Source organism: Pongo pygmaeus, chromosome 18, assembly GCF_028885625.2.
Source record: "Pongo pygmaeus isolate AG05252 chromosome 18, NHGRI_mPonPyg2-v2.0_pri, whole genome shotgun sequence".
NCBI classification, from domain to species: domain Eukaryota; kingdom Metazoa; phylum Chordata; class Mammalia; order Primates; family Hominidae; genus Pongo; species Pongo pygmaeus.
In genome coordinates, this window is record NC_072391.2 from 75,437,591 (window position 1) to 75,454,625 (window position 17,035).

Below are 17,035 nucleotides of genomic sequence, written 5' to 3' on the forward strand. Positions count from 1 at the left end.
TGATAAACAAAAAGCAGCTTTCGTTTGCTTAAAATTTTTGCTCTCTTCCTTTATTTTTCAAGAATATTTTCACTAGGTATAGAATTCTAAGATGAAAGTTTTATTTTTTTCAGCTGTGGCTTCCATCATTTTCCTGAGAGGTATAACTATCAGTCTTGTAGCTACTAGTCTCTAACTACTTCTAAAACTATCTGCAGTTTTTAGCGGTTTTACTCTGATGTGCCTTGCTTTGACATGTATGTGTATATATGTGTATCTACACACACATACACACATACCGATATACACTCACATATATATTTCTGTCTGTGGCTCACACAGACAGAAATATATATATATATACACGTATATTTCTGCTTGTGGCTTGCACATATATATATATACACACACACATACATGTAGACACACACATTTATACATATACATGTCAACACATACATATTTCTGCTTATGTGTCAGGATACTTCTTGAATTTGTGGCTGTATATCTGTCATTGATTTTGTAACATTATCAGCCATTCTGTCTTCAAATATTGCTTATCTTAATCTATTTCACTTCTTTTGGAACTCAGATTACATGTATGTGTGAGAGCATGCGAGTATGTGTTTCATATGTCTCTTCTGTGCTTTGTTTTATTGTGTTATTTTTTCTTTTTATGCTTCACTTTGGATTTTTTTATTAACTTATTTTGTAGTTTCCTTAATCTTGTCATCAGCTGTGTCTTGTATTCTGTTAAACTATATGTTGAATTCTTCTTTACTCTTATTACTCTTATTTTGTTTAAGTTTCAGAATATCTATTTGATTTTTTTATTGTTTCTAATTCCCTGGCAAAATTCTCCATCTTGCCTTTTGTTCCTTGAACTTATCAGTCAGACTTACTGTAATCACTGTTTCTGAACAACTTGATTAGACAGATCTCCTGTGCATTTATTTCCATTTTTTTCCCCTGTGGCTTTTGGTGAAGTTTTTTCTTTTCGTATGCTTAGCTATTTTGTTTGAATGTCTGAGAGTTTATATGAGTATTTGAAATAATTATAGTGGTAATTTGAGACTCTAGATAATGGTATCTTCCTCCAGAGAATATTTTCTCTTGCTTCTGGAAATTGGATAGATAGGGACTGATCACTTTAATCAAACTAGAAATTGAAATGGCCTGAAGCTGAGTTTCCACTCTTGTGAAGGCTGGACTGTCTCTTGTTATTACAGCGAGGGTATAACTCTTTAGGATCCCAACCAAAGGTTTGGTATATTTACCGTGGCCCTTTCCTGGTGGGTCCTGAGCTCAAATTTGTGTCTTTTTTCCCTGTTATAAAATTGCCAAAAGCTCAGCCCATCTTCTCAGGCTTCCAACCACTATGTTTGGAAATGAAATATGCCTTGAAGGAAAAAAGCTGCCAAATGCTGGCCTTGCAATTTTTGCAGATCTTTGCCCCCAAAATTCTTAGTCATAGTGCCCTTCTGATGCCTTCAAACAGATATGGGTGTGTATGCACGTGTGTTATTTTGTCCATCTTTTCTAATTGTTCTCAGTAGGAAATGGGGCTAAGAAACCTAGGTAACACTGGTGGAAGCAGAGGTGCTGGGGACACTTACCATAGAGTAGAGCATAAAGTCCTTATCGTGGGCACAGGATCTGGTCATTATCGATGGTTAAATGGCTGGACATGCCGTGAGCTCTTCTATGTCCCAGTCTTCATCTTTGAAATCACTGCATCCCTGGGACAAGTTTTCTCACCATCACGGTGTTGACAGTCCGGGCCAGATGGTTCTGTGTTGTCGGGGGCTGCCCTGTTCATAGTAAGATATTTTGTAGCATGCCTGGTGTTTACCCACTAGATGCCAGTAGGACTCTACCCCACAACTGTGGCCACTGAAAATGTCTCCAGACATTTGTTCCTGTCCCCTGGGGGTCAAAATCACCCCTGGCTGAGAACTTGGGCTAATTTAAGTGGTGCTCCGGTAAAGGCCATTCAACATGACTCACTGTGTTGATGTTACGTTTTCTAACATTGACTTTCCTTCAAACCATAGGGTTCGAAACCGCGAAGTCTTTTGCCCTCCATGGTGCACATGTGATCTTGGCCTGCAGGAACATGGCAAGGGCGAGTGAAGCAGTGTCACGCATTTTAGAAGAATGGGTAAGCGCTTGACTGTTGTTGTTTTTTTAAATTGTCAAATACACATGCCGGGCTAACCACATGGAGATTTTAGTGGAGTGTGTAAAGTTTATTGCTCTTGGAATCATGTCTTTATTTTTAAAGTCATCTTCACTTTGTTTGTTTTATGAATGAAAGCATGAGCAAGTCTATTATTATTCATGCATTTGTTTATAGTTCATTGTCAGTGTCATCTGCTTTATTAGTCAGGGGTTTGAGAATGTTTATTCATTTAACTCATTTATTAAGAAAAATAAAACGTGGTGAACACCCATGATTGCAACTAGGAGACTGTTATGCTTATGGTTTTTAAGATTAGAAAGAAGGAGGCTTTAACCCTATCTCTGATTTCTTACTTTTCTCGATCTATGTAGAAGTTGATGTTGATATATGTCTACTTAAATATTTACTAAGGGCTTGCAATAATCTTGGGACCAAGGATATAGTATTAAACGAAACAGAATCCCTGCCCTCGTAGGCTTACCTTCTAGGTAGGAAAAATAGGCCATAATCAAGTTTAATATTTACCATAATGTCAGTAAATAAAGGTCTGTAAAGCAGAGGAAGGTGGGGGGAGTGACAGCGTGAGCGTGATGGAGTCATCAGCAGGGAGCCTTCCAAAATTGTGACATTTGATCTGAGACCTGAATGAAGTAGAGGTAAGCCATGCAAATGTCAAGAGAAGTATCTCTTAGCAGTGAGAACAGCATATGCTAAAGCTCAGAGGTAGGCACAAGTGTGGAGATTTCAAGGATCATCAGGGAAGCTAGTGTGGCTGCAGATCAATGGACTGGGTAAGGAGAGGTGCTGTTGGGGGATGGGTGTCTGGTGGACTCTGAGATAGCGGTGAGGAAGACATTAGAGGGTTTGAGCTAGAGAGTGATGCGAGCTGTTTGATTTTTGAAACATCACTGGATTTCAGAATGAAGTCTAGACTGCATTCATTCACTTTTCATTCATTCACATATTCATGAAGTGCACCTCTGTGATGGGTGCTGGGGTCTACTGTTAAGGACAACAGACATTGCCACGTCTTCTTAGAGCTTTCAGCCTATTGTGCAAGACAAACTTAGTCAAAAAACACAGATCTTAATGTAAACTTGAAAAAACAGTGAGTGGTCCTAGGAATCAGTAATGATGCCAGGGATTTGGGAGACCTTTGGGGTCCCCAAGGAAGAAGTGATTGAACTAAGATCTCAAGAAAGACCTGAAGAGGGTGGAAAAGGGTCAGATGGGGTAGGGGAATGGCAGGTGCAGAGGCCATGGGAGGAGAGGAGGAGGAGATAGAGCAGCATGTTTGGGAGCAGAGCCTGAAGGGGGCTGGATACACCCTGCAGAGGCCATCTTGATTTTCGAATGCTATGAAAGATTTCTTGCCATTTGAAGAAACAGACCACAGTGTACTTAAGAAAATTTTTTGTATTCTGGACTGAAAAGTTATGAAAATAAAGGAAAGGAAGATTTATTTCTGCTTTCTCAGTGTATTTATGATGAAATATTTGAAATTCAGTATATTTGAAATGAGCCCTTATCTTGAGCTCACTGGACTTATTATTTTGGGTTAAATAACAAAGAAAACACAGTCTTACTTTTTCTGATCATTTTATTCTCTTTCTGACTAACGTTAAAAAATAGTAACCTCTAGTAGGTGGGATAGTAGTAATCTTTAGAGATGTATTGAGAAGAGTACAAATGGGAGTACGTGCATCTTATTTGAATCTACATGCAGAATGGGAAGGTGAAAAATGAAATGTGCAAGTCTTTCTTGGTCCTTCTCTTGGAAGATAAACATTATGTATTCTTCCAGAAAAAGGTTATATATATACCAGCAAACATACTCACATTCTGTTCTGTACTTTTTTTTTTTTTAAACTTAGTACTACAGGAAATCTCTCGTTAGTGCATATAGATCTACTTCATTGTTTGAACTGCTGCATAATATTCCATCATGTGCTTATGTTATAACCAGTCTTCCCTTTGGTGGCCATTTAGGTTGTTTGCATTGTTTTGCTATTTGTTATTCCAAGCAATGGTGTTTCACAGTTCTCTCTTTCTTGCATCAGTCTTTCTTACAATTTCATCTGATATTGGGCCTAAACTATGCTGCTGTGAACATTCTTTATTTATGCATTTGTGAGTAAATGCCTAGGGCAGACGCTTAGCAGTGGACTCCTTGATTCAAAGGGCATATGCATTTAAAATTTTGGTAACAGTTCCCGAGTCATTTTCTTTTTCTTTTTTTTCTTTTTCTTTTTATTTTTTTTCAGACTGAGTTTCACTCTGTCGCCAGGCTGGAGTGCAGTGGCACGATCTCGACTCACTGCAACCTTCACCTCCTGGGTTCAAGCCATTCTCCTGCCTCAGCCTCCCGAGTAGCTGGGACTATAGGCGCGCGTCACCATGCCCAGCTAATTTTTATATTTTTAGTAGAGATGGGGTTTCACCATGTTGGCCAGGACAGTCTCGATCTCCTGATCTCATGATCTGCGCGCCTAGGCCTACCAAAGTGCTGGGATTACAGGCGTGAGCCACCACGCCCAACCTCCCGAGTCATTTCTTATCTTGTTGCTCCAATTTCCATTCCCACTGACAGTGTAGACCGACAACTGTTGAGGGCTTGCAGTGTACTTGGGACTAGCAGGAGGGCATGTCAAAATTGTAAACCTCTGCCCATTTGATGTAATATTTGAAACTAGAAAGGTAAAATTCCAGGGACGCTAGTGACACTATGATAACCTGATTGTACAGTGACATTCATGTTTAAACCAGTCTTGGAAGATAATGCTGTAGCACAACTGTTTTTGCATTATTAAATTTATCCTCTTCTTTTCTGAGAACACAATATATATGAGAACACGTTCATCTGCATTTATCCTATTTTAATTATTGTTTGATGCTTAGAGCAGAAATTCCTGGACCTGCCCCAATTAACGATGGGACCTTGGGTAAGCCTCTGGATCTATCTGGAGCCTCTGTTTCCTCATCTTTAAGGAAAAAGGTTGGATGGGATGATCTCAAAGACCCACTGTTCAGTCTTTCTTTCTTATATTTTGAGCCATAATTGGGTCCCTGTGAGTCAATTTCAGATGATAGAATTTACTGTTATATAGTTTAACTCTAACATATAGTGCCTTGAGGTAGACCAGTGATCCCAGACTAAGAATTATTCAAAATCATTCACCGTCGGGGACACAGAAAAAGGAAAATGGAACAGAAACAAAACTAATACCTGCGACTCCGAATGTTTAAAATTAGATTTGATAGGTTGCAGGCTGAAGAAACTCAACCTGTTCATCATCTCTCATCTTTTCACTTGTTCTCTGTGTATGCCATTATATTGTGTTCCTCATTTTCCCAAGATGATGATTATGGACACTCAAATTTAGCACCAGAAACTGTCATTACCATTTCATGCTATTGCAGCATTCATACCCTGCAGAGAGGATGTGAAGTTGTAAGGCCTTCTTGCTCTGGTGACATCTGTTAGGCTTGGTCTCTATATCATTCCCCAACTCCCTGACCCTTAATATTTGCTGGTCTGCTTCCCTTCAGGTCCTTCCTCACCTCACATCTCTGTGCAAGGATTTCATCTGGTATATCACTAAATATTACCTTCCTGTGTTTCTCAAGGTCAATTTGATAGACTCCAATTTTTCAAGCTGCTGGCCAGCTTGAGCGTATTCATATGTTACCTATGATGAATCACATCAGTGTCGGGGCCGGGAAGGTACTGCAACATATTGGTGCCTCACGGGAGGCTCTCAAAATGATCCAAAGTTTTTCGTTGCAGCAAAAGCTCATTCAGAAGTCTTTGGGCCGTTTGGCTCAGCGGAGGCTGTCATGTGCCAAGGCTCTGTAGGCATTCTTAGCTCTGCTTCTGGAGATAAGAGTTCATTCCTCCATCCCAACTTGTTCTTCCCTGCCCATTCTTCCTCTTCCTGCCTTCACTGCACATTCCAGGATCGCCATGTTCTAGAACATTCATGTCTGCCTCTTAGCCAGCAGAATGCTATTCTCACATCCACAGTGGGACAGCTAACAGCCCCCATTTATCAAATCCCTGTCATGTGCTGTGTTGGGCACTTTATATCCCTCATCCAGGAGGATGCAAAAACCTGGTGTTTTTTTTTTGCATTTTACAGACGAGCCAAGGGATGGCTCAGAAGGGTGAAGGAACTCACCCGAGTTGCACAGCTGGTGAGCTCAGAGTCAGGCTCCTTGCTCGGTCCATCTGGCTTCCAAACTCCAAGTCTGTCTGCTTCACCCCATGGCCCATCTTTTCTACCATGTTTAGTATCAATGTTCATACTTTGCAGATTTTGCTTTCAAATTCTCTAGCTGCGGTTTGAGTGATTAATTTCAGGATCCATCCTATTTCTTAGAGGAAGCCACTCTGATCTACCCTGTCGTCTCTTTATATTCAAGATATCCTTTATAGAGCTCTCAAATTACTTTTGGGGAGAAGCAGCTATTTAATAAAATATAACTTAAGTGAAAACACATTCCATATAGAAGTATATTAAGAACCTATATGTAATTACTAAGACTACTAATTATTTCATGGGAAAATGCCCTCCTGCTGAGCTGTTTTAGATGCTCCAAAGTTAGAAGTAAGAGAAGAAATGAAAACAATTAAAATAGGGTAACAGGGACAGTACAGAAGTAAACCACTGTCTTAAAAGGCCAATCCATTTGGCATAATTAAAAAAAGAGGGAGGAGAGGGAGGCACATCAGCCCCCATTCATATTTAAATAAAGAAAATGGGGCAGTGGGGCTTGTTCCTATGTTGTGGAACAGCATACAGATGTGATCTACCTCATTCACATCCTTATGTGAATTACACACTGGTGCCGTCACCTCTTAAGACAAGCACCTATCGTTTTCCTGTGTATTCCAAGAAGCCAGTGTGGCTAGCAGAATAAGATGTTTTCCTGTTTTCAAGATGGAGTGGACTCTCTTTTATTTAGCAGCAGTGTCTGCGTGTTAGGATTCCATGTGAGTTCTCTAAGTCTGGGACAATGATAGGTGTGTCTGAGTCCTGCATTACCATGGTTTATTCTTTCCTTTACCCAGTATCTATTGGAGTCGGGCTTCTGTTGCTTTATTTCTCCGGGTCTGGCATATCCCACTCCCTGTCTTGAGATCTCAGGACCTCCGAGGGGCATTGCATGTAAAGAACAACAGCTTATTAGGTATCAAAACACACTTCGTGAACAGCTATAGCAAGACCTTGATATTCCAGTGTAGAGCTCTTAAAAGACCCCAGTGGGGCTCTGAGTTCCTCCTTCTTCTGTTTCTATTAGATTTCTAAATTTTAGTTTCTAAATTTTAGATCCCCGGAACTTGGGATCTAAAACTCTGGTCCTGTGGAAGAAGGAGGTAGGGTAGAGTGGGAGCAGATGGACCTGATGTCATCCATCTCCCTACGTTGTTTGCAGGAGGAAAAGGGATGAGGCTGAGACTGGGAGGCAGGGGCGGTGGATTGAGAGAGAGGAGATGGATTGTTATAAGTAACCAATGTGCCTCATGCCTGCCAGGCCCTCACTAGATCTGTTTAACAGGGAGTGCAGAAGAGCTTCTGTTGGGGACTGGCCATTAGTATAGCGAGGGGCCCAAGAAGTGTTGTGAAACATCAGCATCTGCTGGACATTGAGATGGCCACTAGGTTGGTCAGAGAGGGCTGGTATGGGAAGAGGGGCAGGTGGCCCTCTCTTAGAGTTACTATTTGACTCACCCCTGACTTCCCAGAATGTGTCTTGAATCTATTCCCCTCTCATATGGGAGGGGTGACCCAAGTATGTTTGTGGCAACCAAAAATGTCTCCAGGCATTGCCAGATGTCTCCTAGGGGTGCAAATCATCCCCAGTTCATAACCATGACTATAAAACATACTGTATTATAGTGGCAAAGATTAGAATCAGATACATCTTATGACCTTGGGCAAGTTTCTTAACTTCTTTAAACCTCAGTTTCTTCATCTGTAAAATGCACATCATAATATCTCCATTCAGAGATATAGGTGGTTCTATTAAACACATCGACTCTGTGTATATAAAGTCTTAACCCATTGTGGAATAAAGTAAGTGCTCAATTAAATGGTAGCTGCTGCTATTAATAACAACAATAATAATATTTTCTTCACACATGAAAGTGCAAAGTGATGCTTACTTTTCTTAACCTCTCCAACTGGCTGAAAGAGGAGCTCTAGGGCAGATGTTTATCAGCCTGATTTCAATGGAGTTGCAATGAATTCTTTTTCTGTCTTCATATGTCTGGACTCCTACATTTTAATAGATGTGTATTTAGTTTGTTGATTAGTATTTTCCAGTGTAGCTCATATTAGCACTCAACTGTCATTTGAAAAGCCATCTTAATTATTTATGTGATTGCTTTTTCTTTTGTATTTACAAAGAAATACACTCTGCATATATTTAGGAAAGATGATTAAGGGATTAGTCATCAGGAACAGCAAGCAATGGTTTATATCAAAATGATTATTGAGAAAGCAGAGAGATGAGGGGTAAAAATAAAAGATTAGCCAGAGGTAATGGAATGTGCATGTTTTAGGGAGAGAGCGCATGCTCAGTTGATTGCAACCACAGGGTTTGCTGCTGAAGTGCTGTAATGATTCAGGTTTTCAATAGAGTTGATACCGGGTCTATTTATTTTGTGGGAGTGAAGGCATAGGGATAGTACTGACAGCATTATGTGATTGCAGCCTCATTGATAAGCATCGGAAATAATGACTTTAACACTATTTTCAGATAGGGAGCACTCAGTACCAACCATTATATTAGGCTCATGGGCTCAACACTTTGCTGTGCTTTTCATAGATACTGACACCTCTGTTTTCATTTTGTTGTTGTTGTTTGCCCTGCCGGGAAACTGCCACACCCTGTGTTTTCATGGCATGATATTAAGGAAAGATGGGCTAGGATGCTGAGGAGTAAATTGCTTGCACTTTTAAGGACTTCTGCAAAACTCCAGCTACTTTTAGGCTCCTTCAAATTCAGTGACTTTATGAGCTGGTATAGCTTCACTGTTTGTGGGAATTCCCCGCAATCTCCTTTGACACTAAAAGGTTAAGTCCCATGATTTGCCTTTGCGGATGGAAGGCCTTAGCCTTCTTTTATGGTATATGTGTTGGGGGGAGGCATGTGGTACGTGGGGCGGGTAAAATACGAGCCTCATGCGTGTCTAAGCTGGTGACTTGGCTTGGAAATAATGATCGTTCGTCAACGCATCACAAGTCACAGGGCTTATCCCCATTGTTCTGAACGATCTTTAGCTAAACAAAAAGATAAAAGCTATTAATATTATTAATAGTTGTAGATTATTGGGAAGAGCACATCCTAAATCAGTCATTAGATTTGTTCCTCATTTCTTTGCTTTACAAATTGTTTTTCTGTATAGTATTGGATTTTCAATAAATAAAGTATGATATAAACACGTCTGCAAATCAGCAAGAACTATATAAGCCACTTGCTCAAATCAATAAGTGCATGCTCACAAAGGAAGGTAAAGTTTCTGAAGTTCTTCTTTGGGGCGTTTGCAAAATGTCCTATTATTGTCACCTGCAGGTGGGGGGTTGGATATTCCTATTTGTCTTTGTACTAGGTACTGTGCTTAGCATTTAACAGTGAAGTATTTGTATTATGTGTGAAACCCATTGTGCAGACGAGGCAGTTTGGAGGCTGGAAGAGGCATAGACTTTCCCAGGATCACACAGCTGGGAGATAACGGGGTGGATCCAGGATTTGCAGCTGGTGTGTGGATGATGCCGGAAGATTGGCCTTTTTCAAGGACTTAGACAAGTATTGTACTCATACAGTATTTGCATTTATTTGTATGAATACTTCTGGGCTCCTAATATGAGGGTACCTAAAAAGTACATCCCCCATGCTGCTTGTATTCTGAGGGAGCTGATGAACATGGGCCAAGGAAGCTCTTTCCTTTGCCTTCCATTCCAGACTTCCTTTTCGAGTAGTATATAGTGTATTTACCATTCTACTTCAGTTGCCTGTTTGACCTTTCTTGTCACAGGCTCAGGGAAGATTCTTTTTTTATTTATTTATTTTATTTTATTTTATTTTTTTAAGTAGGAGTTTCACTCTTGTTGCCCAGGCTGGAGTGCAATGGCACAATCTTGGCTCATCACAACCTCTGCCTCCCAGGTTCAAGTGATTCTCCTGCCTCAGCCTCCCTAGTAGCTGGGATTACAGGCATGTGCCACCACGCTGAGCTAATTTTGTATTTTTAGTACAGACGGGGTTTCTCCATGTTGGTCAGGCTGGTCTCGAACTCCCGACCTCAGGTGATCCGCCCGCCTCGGCCTCCCAAAGAGCTGGGATTACAGGCATGAGCCACCGCGCCCGGCCTAGGGAACATTCTTTATCAGATAATAAATTATTCATTCCCCTCATAGACATAATCGGTTGCTAAAATATTCTGAGTTTCCTATCTCCAGAATATCTAAAACTTATGCTTGGTACTTATCCTCTAAGTTTTCCGTTTCATTTCTCATTCTGAAAATTTTGCACTGACTTAGTCTTGACTGTTATTCATTGTTCTTTGATCATTGTCTTTGTGTCTTCTCCTGTTTTTTTTTTTTTCCTGGCCGCCGCTCGCAGTCTTGAACCGAATCTTTCAAACTTTATATCCATTGTAACCTTTGTATAATGAGGGCTGTGATTAACCGCAGAGTTTTAAAGAGTGAAAGTCAAGCGTAGGTGGCTGGCTCCGAACCATCACTCCCAATAATGTGAAACCCAAAGCAGATGCATCCTTTCATTAATGTGGGCTCCCCTGAGTTCTTATTAAGCAATTTTGACATAGTTTGAAGAGACGGATTTCATCTTCAGACAGTGTTCAGCCAATGGCTGAAAGGCCTGCTTTTGGCCACTCGGCATTTAGGCTCCATTATTTAAGAGGGGAAAAATATGCCTGAGACTGTTTTTCACATTTATTGTGGGACATTTAGAGAATCTCAGACTAGCAGGTGTTAGATTAAACAGAGGAGAAACGGTCCTTGTGGTGATAAAACTTCTCTACGCAAGAACAAATAGAGAAACAACCGTAGATGAAGCAGCCAGTCTCAGGCTGGGGCAGCATGCCCTGCAATAGGTTAAGGTTTATTTTAGACAAATATTTAAAATGCAGCTAATTTTTACATATGCAGATGCAATCCAGTGGAATAGAGGTAGCCCCAGCTTTGGAGTCATACAGAGCTGGGGTTAAATCCCAGTGTGAATACTAACTCACTGGGTGTCCCTGGGCAAATCTGGTCATCTCTCTCTTTCTTTTTTTGAGATAGGGTTATTGCTCTGTCACCCAGGCTGGTGTTCAGTGGCACAATCATGGTTCACGCAAACTTGACCTCCTGGGCTCAAGTGATCCTCCCATCTCTGCCTCCCGAGTAGCTGGGACTACAGGCTTATGCCACCACACCTGGCTAATTTTTTTTTCTTTTTTTTTTTTAATGTAGAGGGAGGGCTTCACCACGTTGCCCAGGCTAGTCTCGAATTCCTCTGCTCAGGTGATCCTCCTGCCCGAGTCTCCCAAAGTGCTGGGATTACAGGCATGAGCCATCATGCCTGGCCTCAGTCATCTCTTTGAACCTTGGCTGATTTACCTGCAGATGCCAATATGACTCTCAGATTCTGGCACATAGTAAAGATTCAGTAAATGGTCGCTGCAGGGGAAGCTAACTTGTCCAATACAGATCCGTAAAATATACTCATAAATCTTGTTGGAGCAATATTTCTTCTTTGTCTTACTTCAGGCTAATAACAAAAATATCATACAGTGAGTGGCTTAAATATTTATTCTTACAGTTCTAGAGGCTGGAAGTCCGAGATGAGGGTGTCAACCTTGTTGAGTTCTTAGTGAGGTCCCTCTTTCTGGTTTTTAAGTAGCCTGTTTCTTGCTGTGTCCTCATATGGTAGAGAGCTGAGAGGAATTGAGAGAGAGAGAGAGAGAGGGCGCACTGTCTCATGTGTCTTATAAGGGCACTAATCCCTTCATGAGGATTCCACTCTCATCTAGTCACCTCTCAAAGGCCCCATCTCCAACTACCATCACGTGGGCAATTAGGATTTCACCATAATACTTTTGGAGGGACACTGTATTACTCCATTTTCATGCTTCTAATACAGACATACCCACAACTGGGAAGAAAAAGAGGTTTAACTGGACTTACAGTTCCACATGGCTGGGGAGGCTTCAGAATCATGGTAGGAGGCAAAAGCCACTTCTTATATGGTGTCAGCAAGAGAAAAATGAGGAAGAAGCAAAAGTGGAAACTCCTTGATAAACCCATCAGATCTCCTGAGACTTATTCACTATCATGAGAATAGCATGGGAAAGACCGGCCCCAGCGATTCAATTACCTCCCCCCGGGTCCCTCCCACAACATGTGGGAATTCTGGGAGATGCAATTCAAGTTGAGATTTCGGTGGGGACGTGGCCAAACCATATCAGACACAAACATTCAATTCACAGCATTCTACCCCAGCCCTCCAAAATTCATGTTCTTCTGACATGCCAAATACATTTATTACATCCAAATAGCCCCAAAATCTTAACTCATTCCAGCATCAGCTGTAAAGTCTATGTCTTTTTAATTTTTTTAAATGATCAAAACACTGGGAAGTAGCCACTTCTCTCTTCAGCTTCCCACCAATGTGTTAATAATCTGACTAAGGTGGCCGGGCGCGGTGGCTCACGCCTGTAATCCCAGCACTTTGGGAGGCCAAGGCAGGCGGATTGCCTGAGCTCAGAAGTTGGCGACCAGCCTGGGCAATACGGTGAAACCCCGTCTCTACTGAAAATACAAAAATTAGCCGGGTGTGGCGGCATGCGCCTGTAGTCCCAGCTACTGGGGAGGCTGAGGCAGGAGAATTGCTTTAACCTGGGAGATGGAGGTTGAAGTGAGCCGAGATTAGGCCACTGCACTCCAATCTGGGTGACAGAGTGAGACTCTGTCTCAAAAATAATAGTAATAATAATAATAATAATCTGACTAAGGTTATTAACCATTAAGGTATGCTGTGCTAAGGAGCAGGGGGCGCCTTCCATCCGTAGAGGGCAGAAAGGTGCCTATCATGTCTTCATTGCCAGTGCCCTGGTATGGAGCTAGCTGGCCTTCCACAGGGTCTGAGGTTAATGCTAGAGAGAAGTAGGGGTGGCAGAGCCTACCCTATGTTCCTAGGAGAGTTCATCTGGAGCTAGTCCCTGACCCTTAGGTGGAAGATGCAGCTATGCCCAAGGTTCTGAAGACCCTATAAAAGGAAGCCTTAGAAGTGGCTGTGATTGTTTTAAAGTCTGTCCACAAATTCTTTGATAATTCTCCTTTCAAGTAGAGGCTAATTCTCCTCCCTTGGAATATGGGCTCATATTAGTGACTCACTCTCCACGAATAGAATTTGGCAGAAATGGCCAGGTATGACTCCTGAGGTAGGTCCTAAAGGCTTCGTGGCTTCTCCTTGCTCACTCTCTTGGATCACTCACCAGCCGCCATGTTGTGATGAGACTCAAGCAGACCTGAGGAGAGGCCCATGCAACAAGGAATTGAGGCCACCAGCCTTGTGTATGATCCCCCTTGGAATCCTCCAGCCCAGTCAAGCCTTCAGATGACCAAGGCCCTGGCTGATTCATGTCATGAGAGATCTTGAGTCAGAACCACCCAGCAGCTAAGCCACTTCTGAATCCCTGACCCACAAAATTTGGTGAGATACCAAATGGTTACTGTTTTAAGCCACTATGCTCTGGGGGAATTTGTGATGTAGTGGTAGATAACTATTACAGGATCCATGGCCTCAAGGGGAGAAGGATCTTTGAGAGAGACTGGACAGTGAGTTCTAAGGACAAGACATGTATAACTACCCAGGAAGCTCCACTGTGTGCAAGGAATCATAAGTTCCCGGGGTTGCATCCGTCTCCCAGGTCACCTTGTCTGACCTCTCTCCAACACTTTTAATACATCCCTGATCAGGAATCACCCCGCTTTGGCATAAGCTCCTTTCTCCCCATGCTGCCCATCCCACTTCTGCACACCTCTTAATTAGTAAGTTCTCCCTCATATTGAAGGCAGAATCTTCCTCTGAGCGTCTTCTATGCACCGGCCCTGGTCCTGCCCTCCGAGTTCCACTGGCTGCCTTCTCATCAGAACCCAGCTAAAACTCACATCTCTCAAATTCCCTAAATAATAAATCCAAAGTTATTGAAGATATTGGGTTACTAAAAGTTGGCAGTGAGACTGGCCCCACTCATTTCTTTGTAACCCCTGTCCCTCTTTTTATTATTGAAGCTTGGGATGCACTTGGTAAGGCTAGGCAGCTGGGGAGCGTGCAGACTCAGGAGCCAATACCTGCTTTGCCTTCCCTGGAGTTAATGAATCAGCATGAATGAAGAGCACAGTCTTCTTTTAAATGGCAGAGGAACAGTGCACTTATTTACCGACAATTCTCAGATTCTAATTGTTCCGACTACAATGCGTCCTGTAAACCGGGTAGCTGGGAGAAACTTCAATGCATCTTTGTAATGGCTTTGTTGTTGTTCATTGAGAGGGACTAATTAACTTTGATTATTGAACTAATATTATGGCACTTTGACAGCCCTTCAGATTTATGACTCTGGGAAAATAAACAAATGAAATGCAGGTGCTGGAGCAGAAAGAATAAGTTATTACTGAACTTTAATTACTTGGAATGCATAGCCAGGAGAGAATTAGTTGATGAATTACAGGATGCTTAAAATCTACATCAAATTGTAAGCAATAAGAAGATAAAAATAAAAAGGAAGGGGCAGGAAGGGTGCTATTTTTAAGGCAGGGAAGGATAGGATGCATTTGCAGTGGTCTCTGTGGTGTTTCATTCATTAATCTCTGTGGTCTCCAATGCTGCAGATACGTACATGGTGCTACTCAAAGCATGGTCCCTGACCTGCAGCATCAGTGTCACCTGAGAGCTTGTTGGAAATGCAAATTCTTGGGCCCCACCCCAGACCTACTAGGTAAGAATCTCTGGAGGTGGGGCCCAGCCGTCTGTGATTTGCAGTTACTCCAGGAGATTTTGATATCTGCAGAAGTTGAGAAGCATGGCTCAACAGTTCTCATGCAGCTTGCTTTTTCTTTTATAAAAGGGCAGGCACACATTTTTATCTTTGCTTATGAAAATCAAATGTTTTCCCAACCCAGTTTACCAACTAGCTCCCAAATTTTCAGGCTATTTTAAAAGTTGGCTGCAATTTAAAAATTTTGGGAAATTTTAATTTATCCAACATCTATTACATGCTCGGTGGTAGAGTGAGTGACATAAGATAGTCTAGAAGGATTTTACTAATGAGGTGATACCCCTAAACTGTCATCGATGCCAGCGCCTGCGTAGTGTGGTAAGAGTGATAGTTCCATGACTCATGAAAGATGGTCTCCCCACGTGCTTCAAAGCAGGATGGTTGCAGGAGAAAGTATTGGTGGACTGTGAACAGCCCCCACGGCAAGGGTGCATCTGGAGCTGGAGGAAGAGCATCTGCAGAATGTAATCCCAGTTTGTCCTGGGAATGGAGATGTCAGGCTTGGGTGTGGTGTCGGGGAGAGGGCAGGCAGCTCCTCTATGAGGCCAGATCACTCAGGGCCTTGGATTCCAGTCTTAGGAGAATAGACTTTATTCTCTAGGTCCTGGCAGCCATCACTGGCTGAGTCTGAGTGGCGGTGATACAGTCCACACTCAGTGATTGAGATAGACAGACATTTGGGCTGAATTAGGGAGGGGAGTGCGGGGTCCGGAGACTCTGTTGGCCTGTTGGCCATGGTCCCGAGCGCAAAGAGCAGAAAAGGGCGCAAAGAGCAGAAAAGGACAAGACGGGGGCTGAACAGGCTTGCTCAGTTCCTGACATTCAAGGAAGAACTTTAACATCCATCCACGGAGCCTCAAAGGCTAAAAATAATCATCCCTTTCAATAGTTCCTGTTGTGAGGACCATTAACGAATTATAAGAGAAAGCGTTCGTCACTTGTAGAAACTCCATGAAAACAGACGTGTGTTTACTTATCTGCAACCCTGTGTTAGGAGGAGGGTGACGAGACACTTTACTGTTTGAATCAGGAAGTGCTGACACTGAAGGGAGGAGCTCTTCATAATTATACCCGGAGGGCAGGCAAGACAGCCACACACAAGTGGCCTGGCCTGGCTGGGTTTGGTACAGAGGGGATTAGGGCAGATTCAAACCTCACTGGCCCCCCGTCCCTGCACTTCTGTGCTGTCTGCCGTTACTGAGCACTTTTCCTGTTTAAGTTGTTGCTGTTTTCATTCCCTCAAAAGCTCAGCCAGCCTCCAGCCCAAAATTGTCTCTGTTTATTGGACAGTTGGAAATGTCACTGTGGCCCGACAGCCCTTGTTGTCAAGCAGGCTGCTAAGCTTTTATTCTAGAGCGTCTTTCATCTGATTTCCTCCACCGTCTGGAACCTTCTGGATTCTTCCTCTTATGGGTAGTGATGGGCACTTTAGGAGTAGGAATGCATGTCAGTGCTAGACCACATCCTTTCATACCCGGAATTCGCATAGTGATATTTAAAAATAGATAGCAGGCCAGGTGCAGTGGCTCACGCCTGTAATCCCAGCACTTTGGGAGGCCGAGGCGGGTGGATCACTTGAGGTTAGGAGTTCGAGACCAGCCTGGCAAACATGGTGAAACCGTCTGTACTAAAAATACAAAAATTAGCCAGTTGTCTTGGTGCGTGGCTGTAATCCCAGCTGCTCGGGAGGCTGAGGCAGGAGAATTCCTTGAACCTGGGAGGCAGAGGTTGCAGTGAGCCAAGATTGTGCCGCTGCATTCCAGCCTGGGCGACAGAGCGAGATTCCGTCTCAAAAAAAAAAAAAA

At 42.6% G+C, this 17,035-nt stretch overlaps 1 protein-coding gene across 4 annotated transcripts in view; it reads left to right on the top strand.

Annotated features, from left to right (window-relative positions):
- WWOX (WW domain containing oxidoreductase) overlaps window positions 1-17,035 on the top strand; it is a 1,116,547-nt gene that overhangs the window by 59,969 nt on the left and 1,039,543 nt on the right. For all 4 annotated transcript variants that reach the window (XM_054454382.2, XM_054454386.2, XM_063654112.1 and 1 more), the window contains exon 5: window positions 2,034-2,140. In XM_054454382.2, coding sequence (XP_054310357.1) covers window positions 2,034-2,140 — 107 coding nt within the window. The remainder of the gene's footprint in view (window positions 1-2,033; window positions 2,141-17,035) is intronic.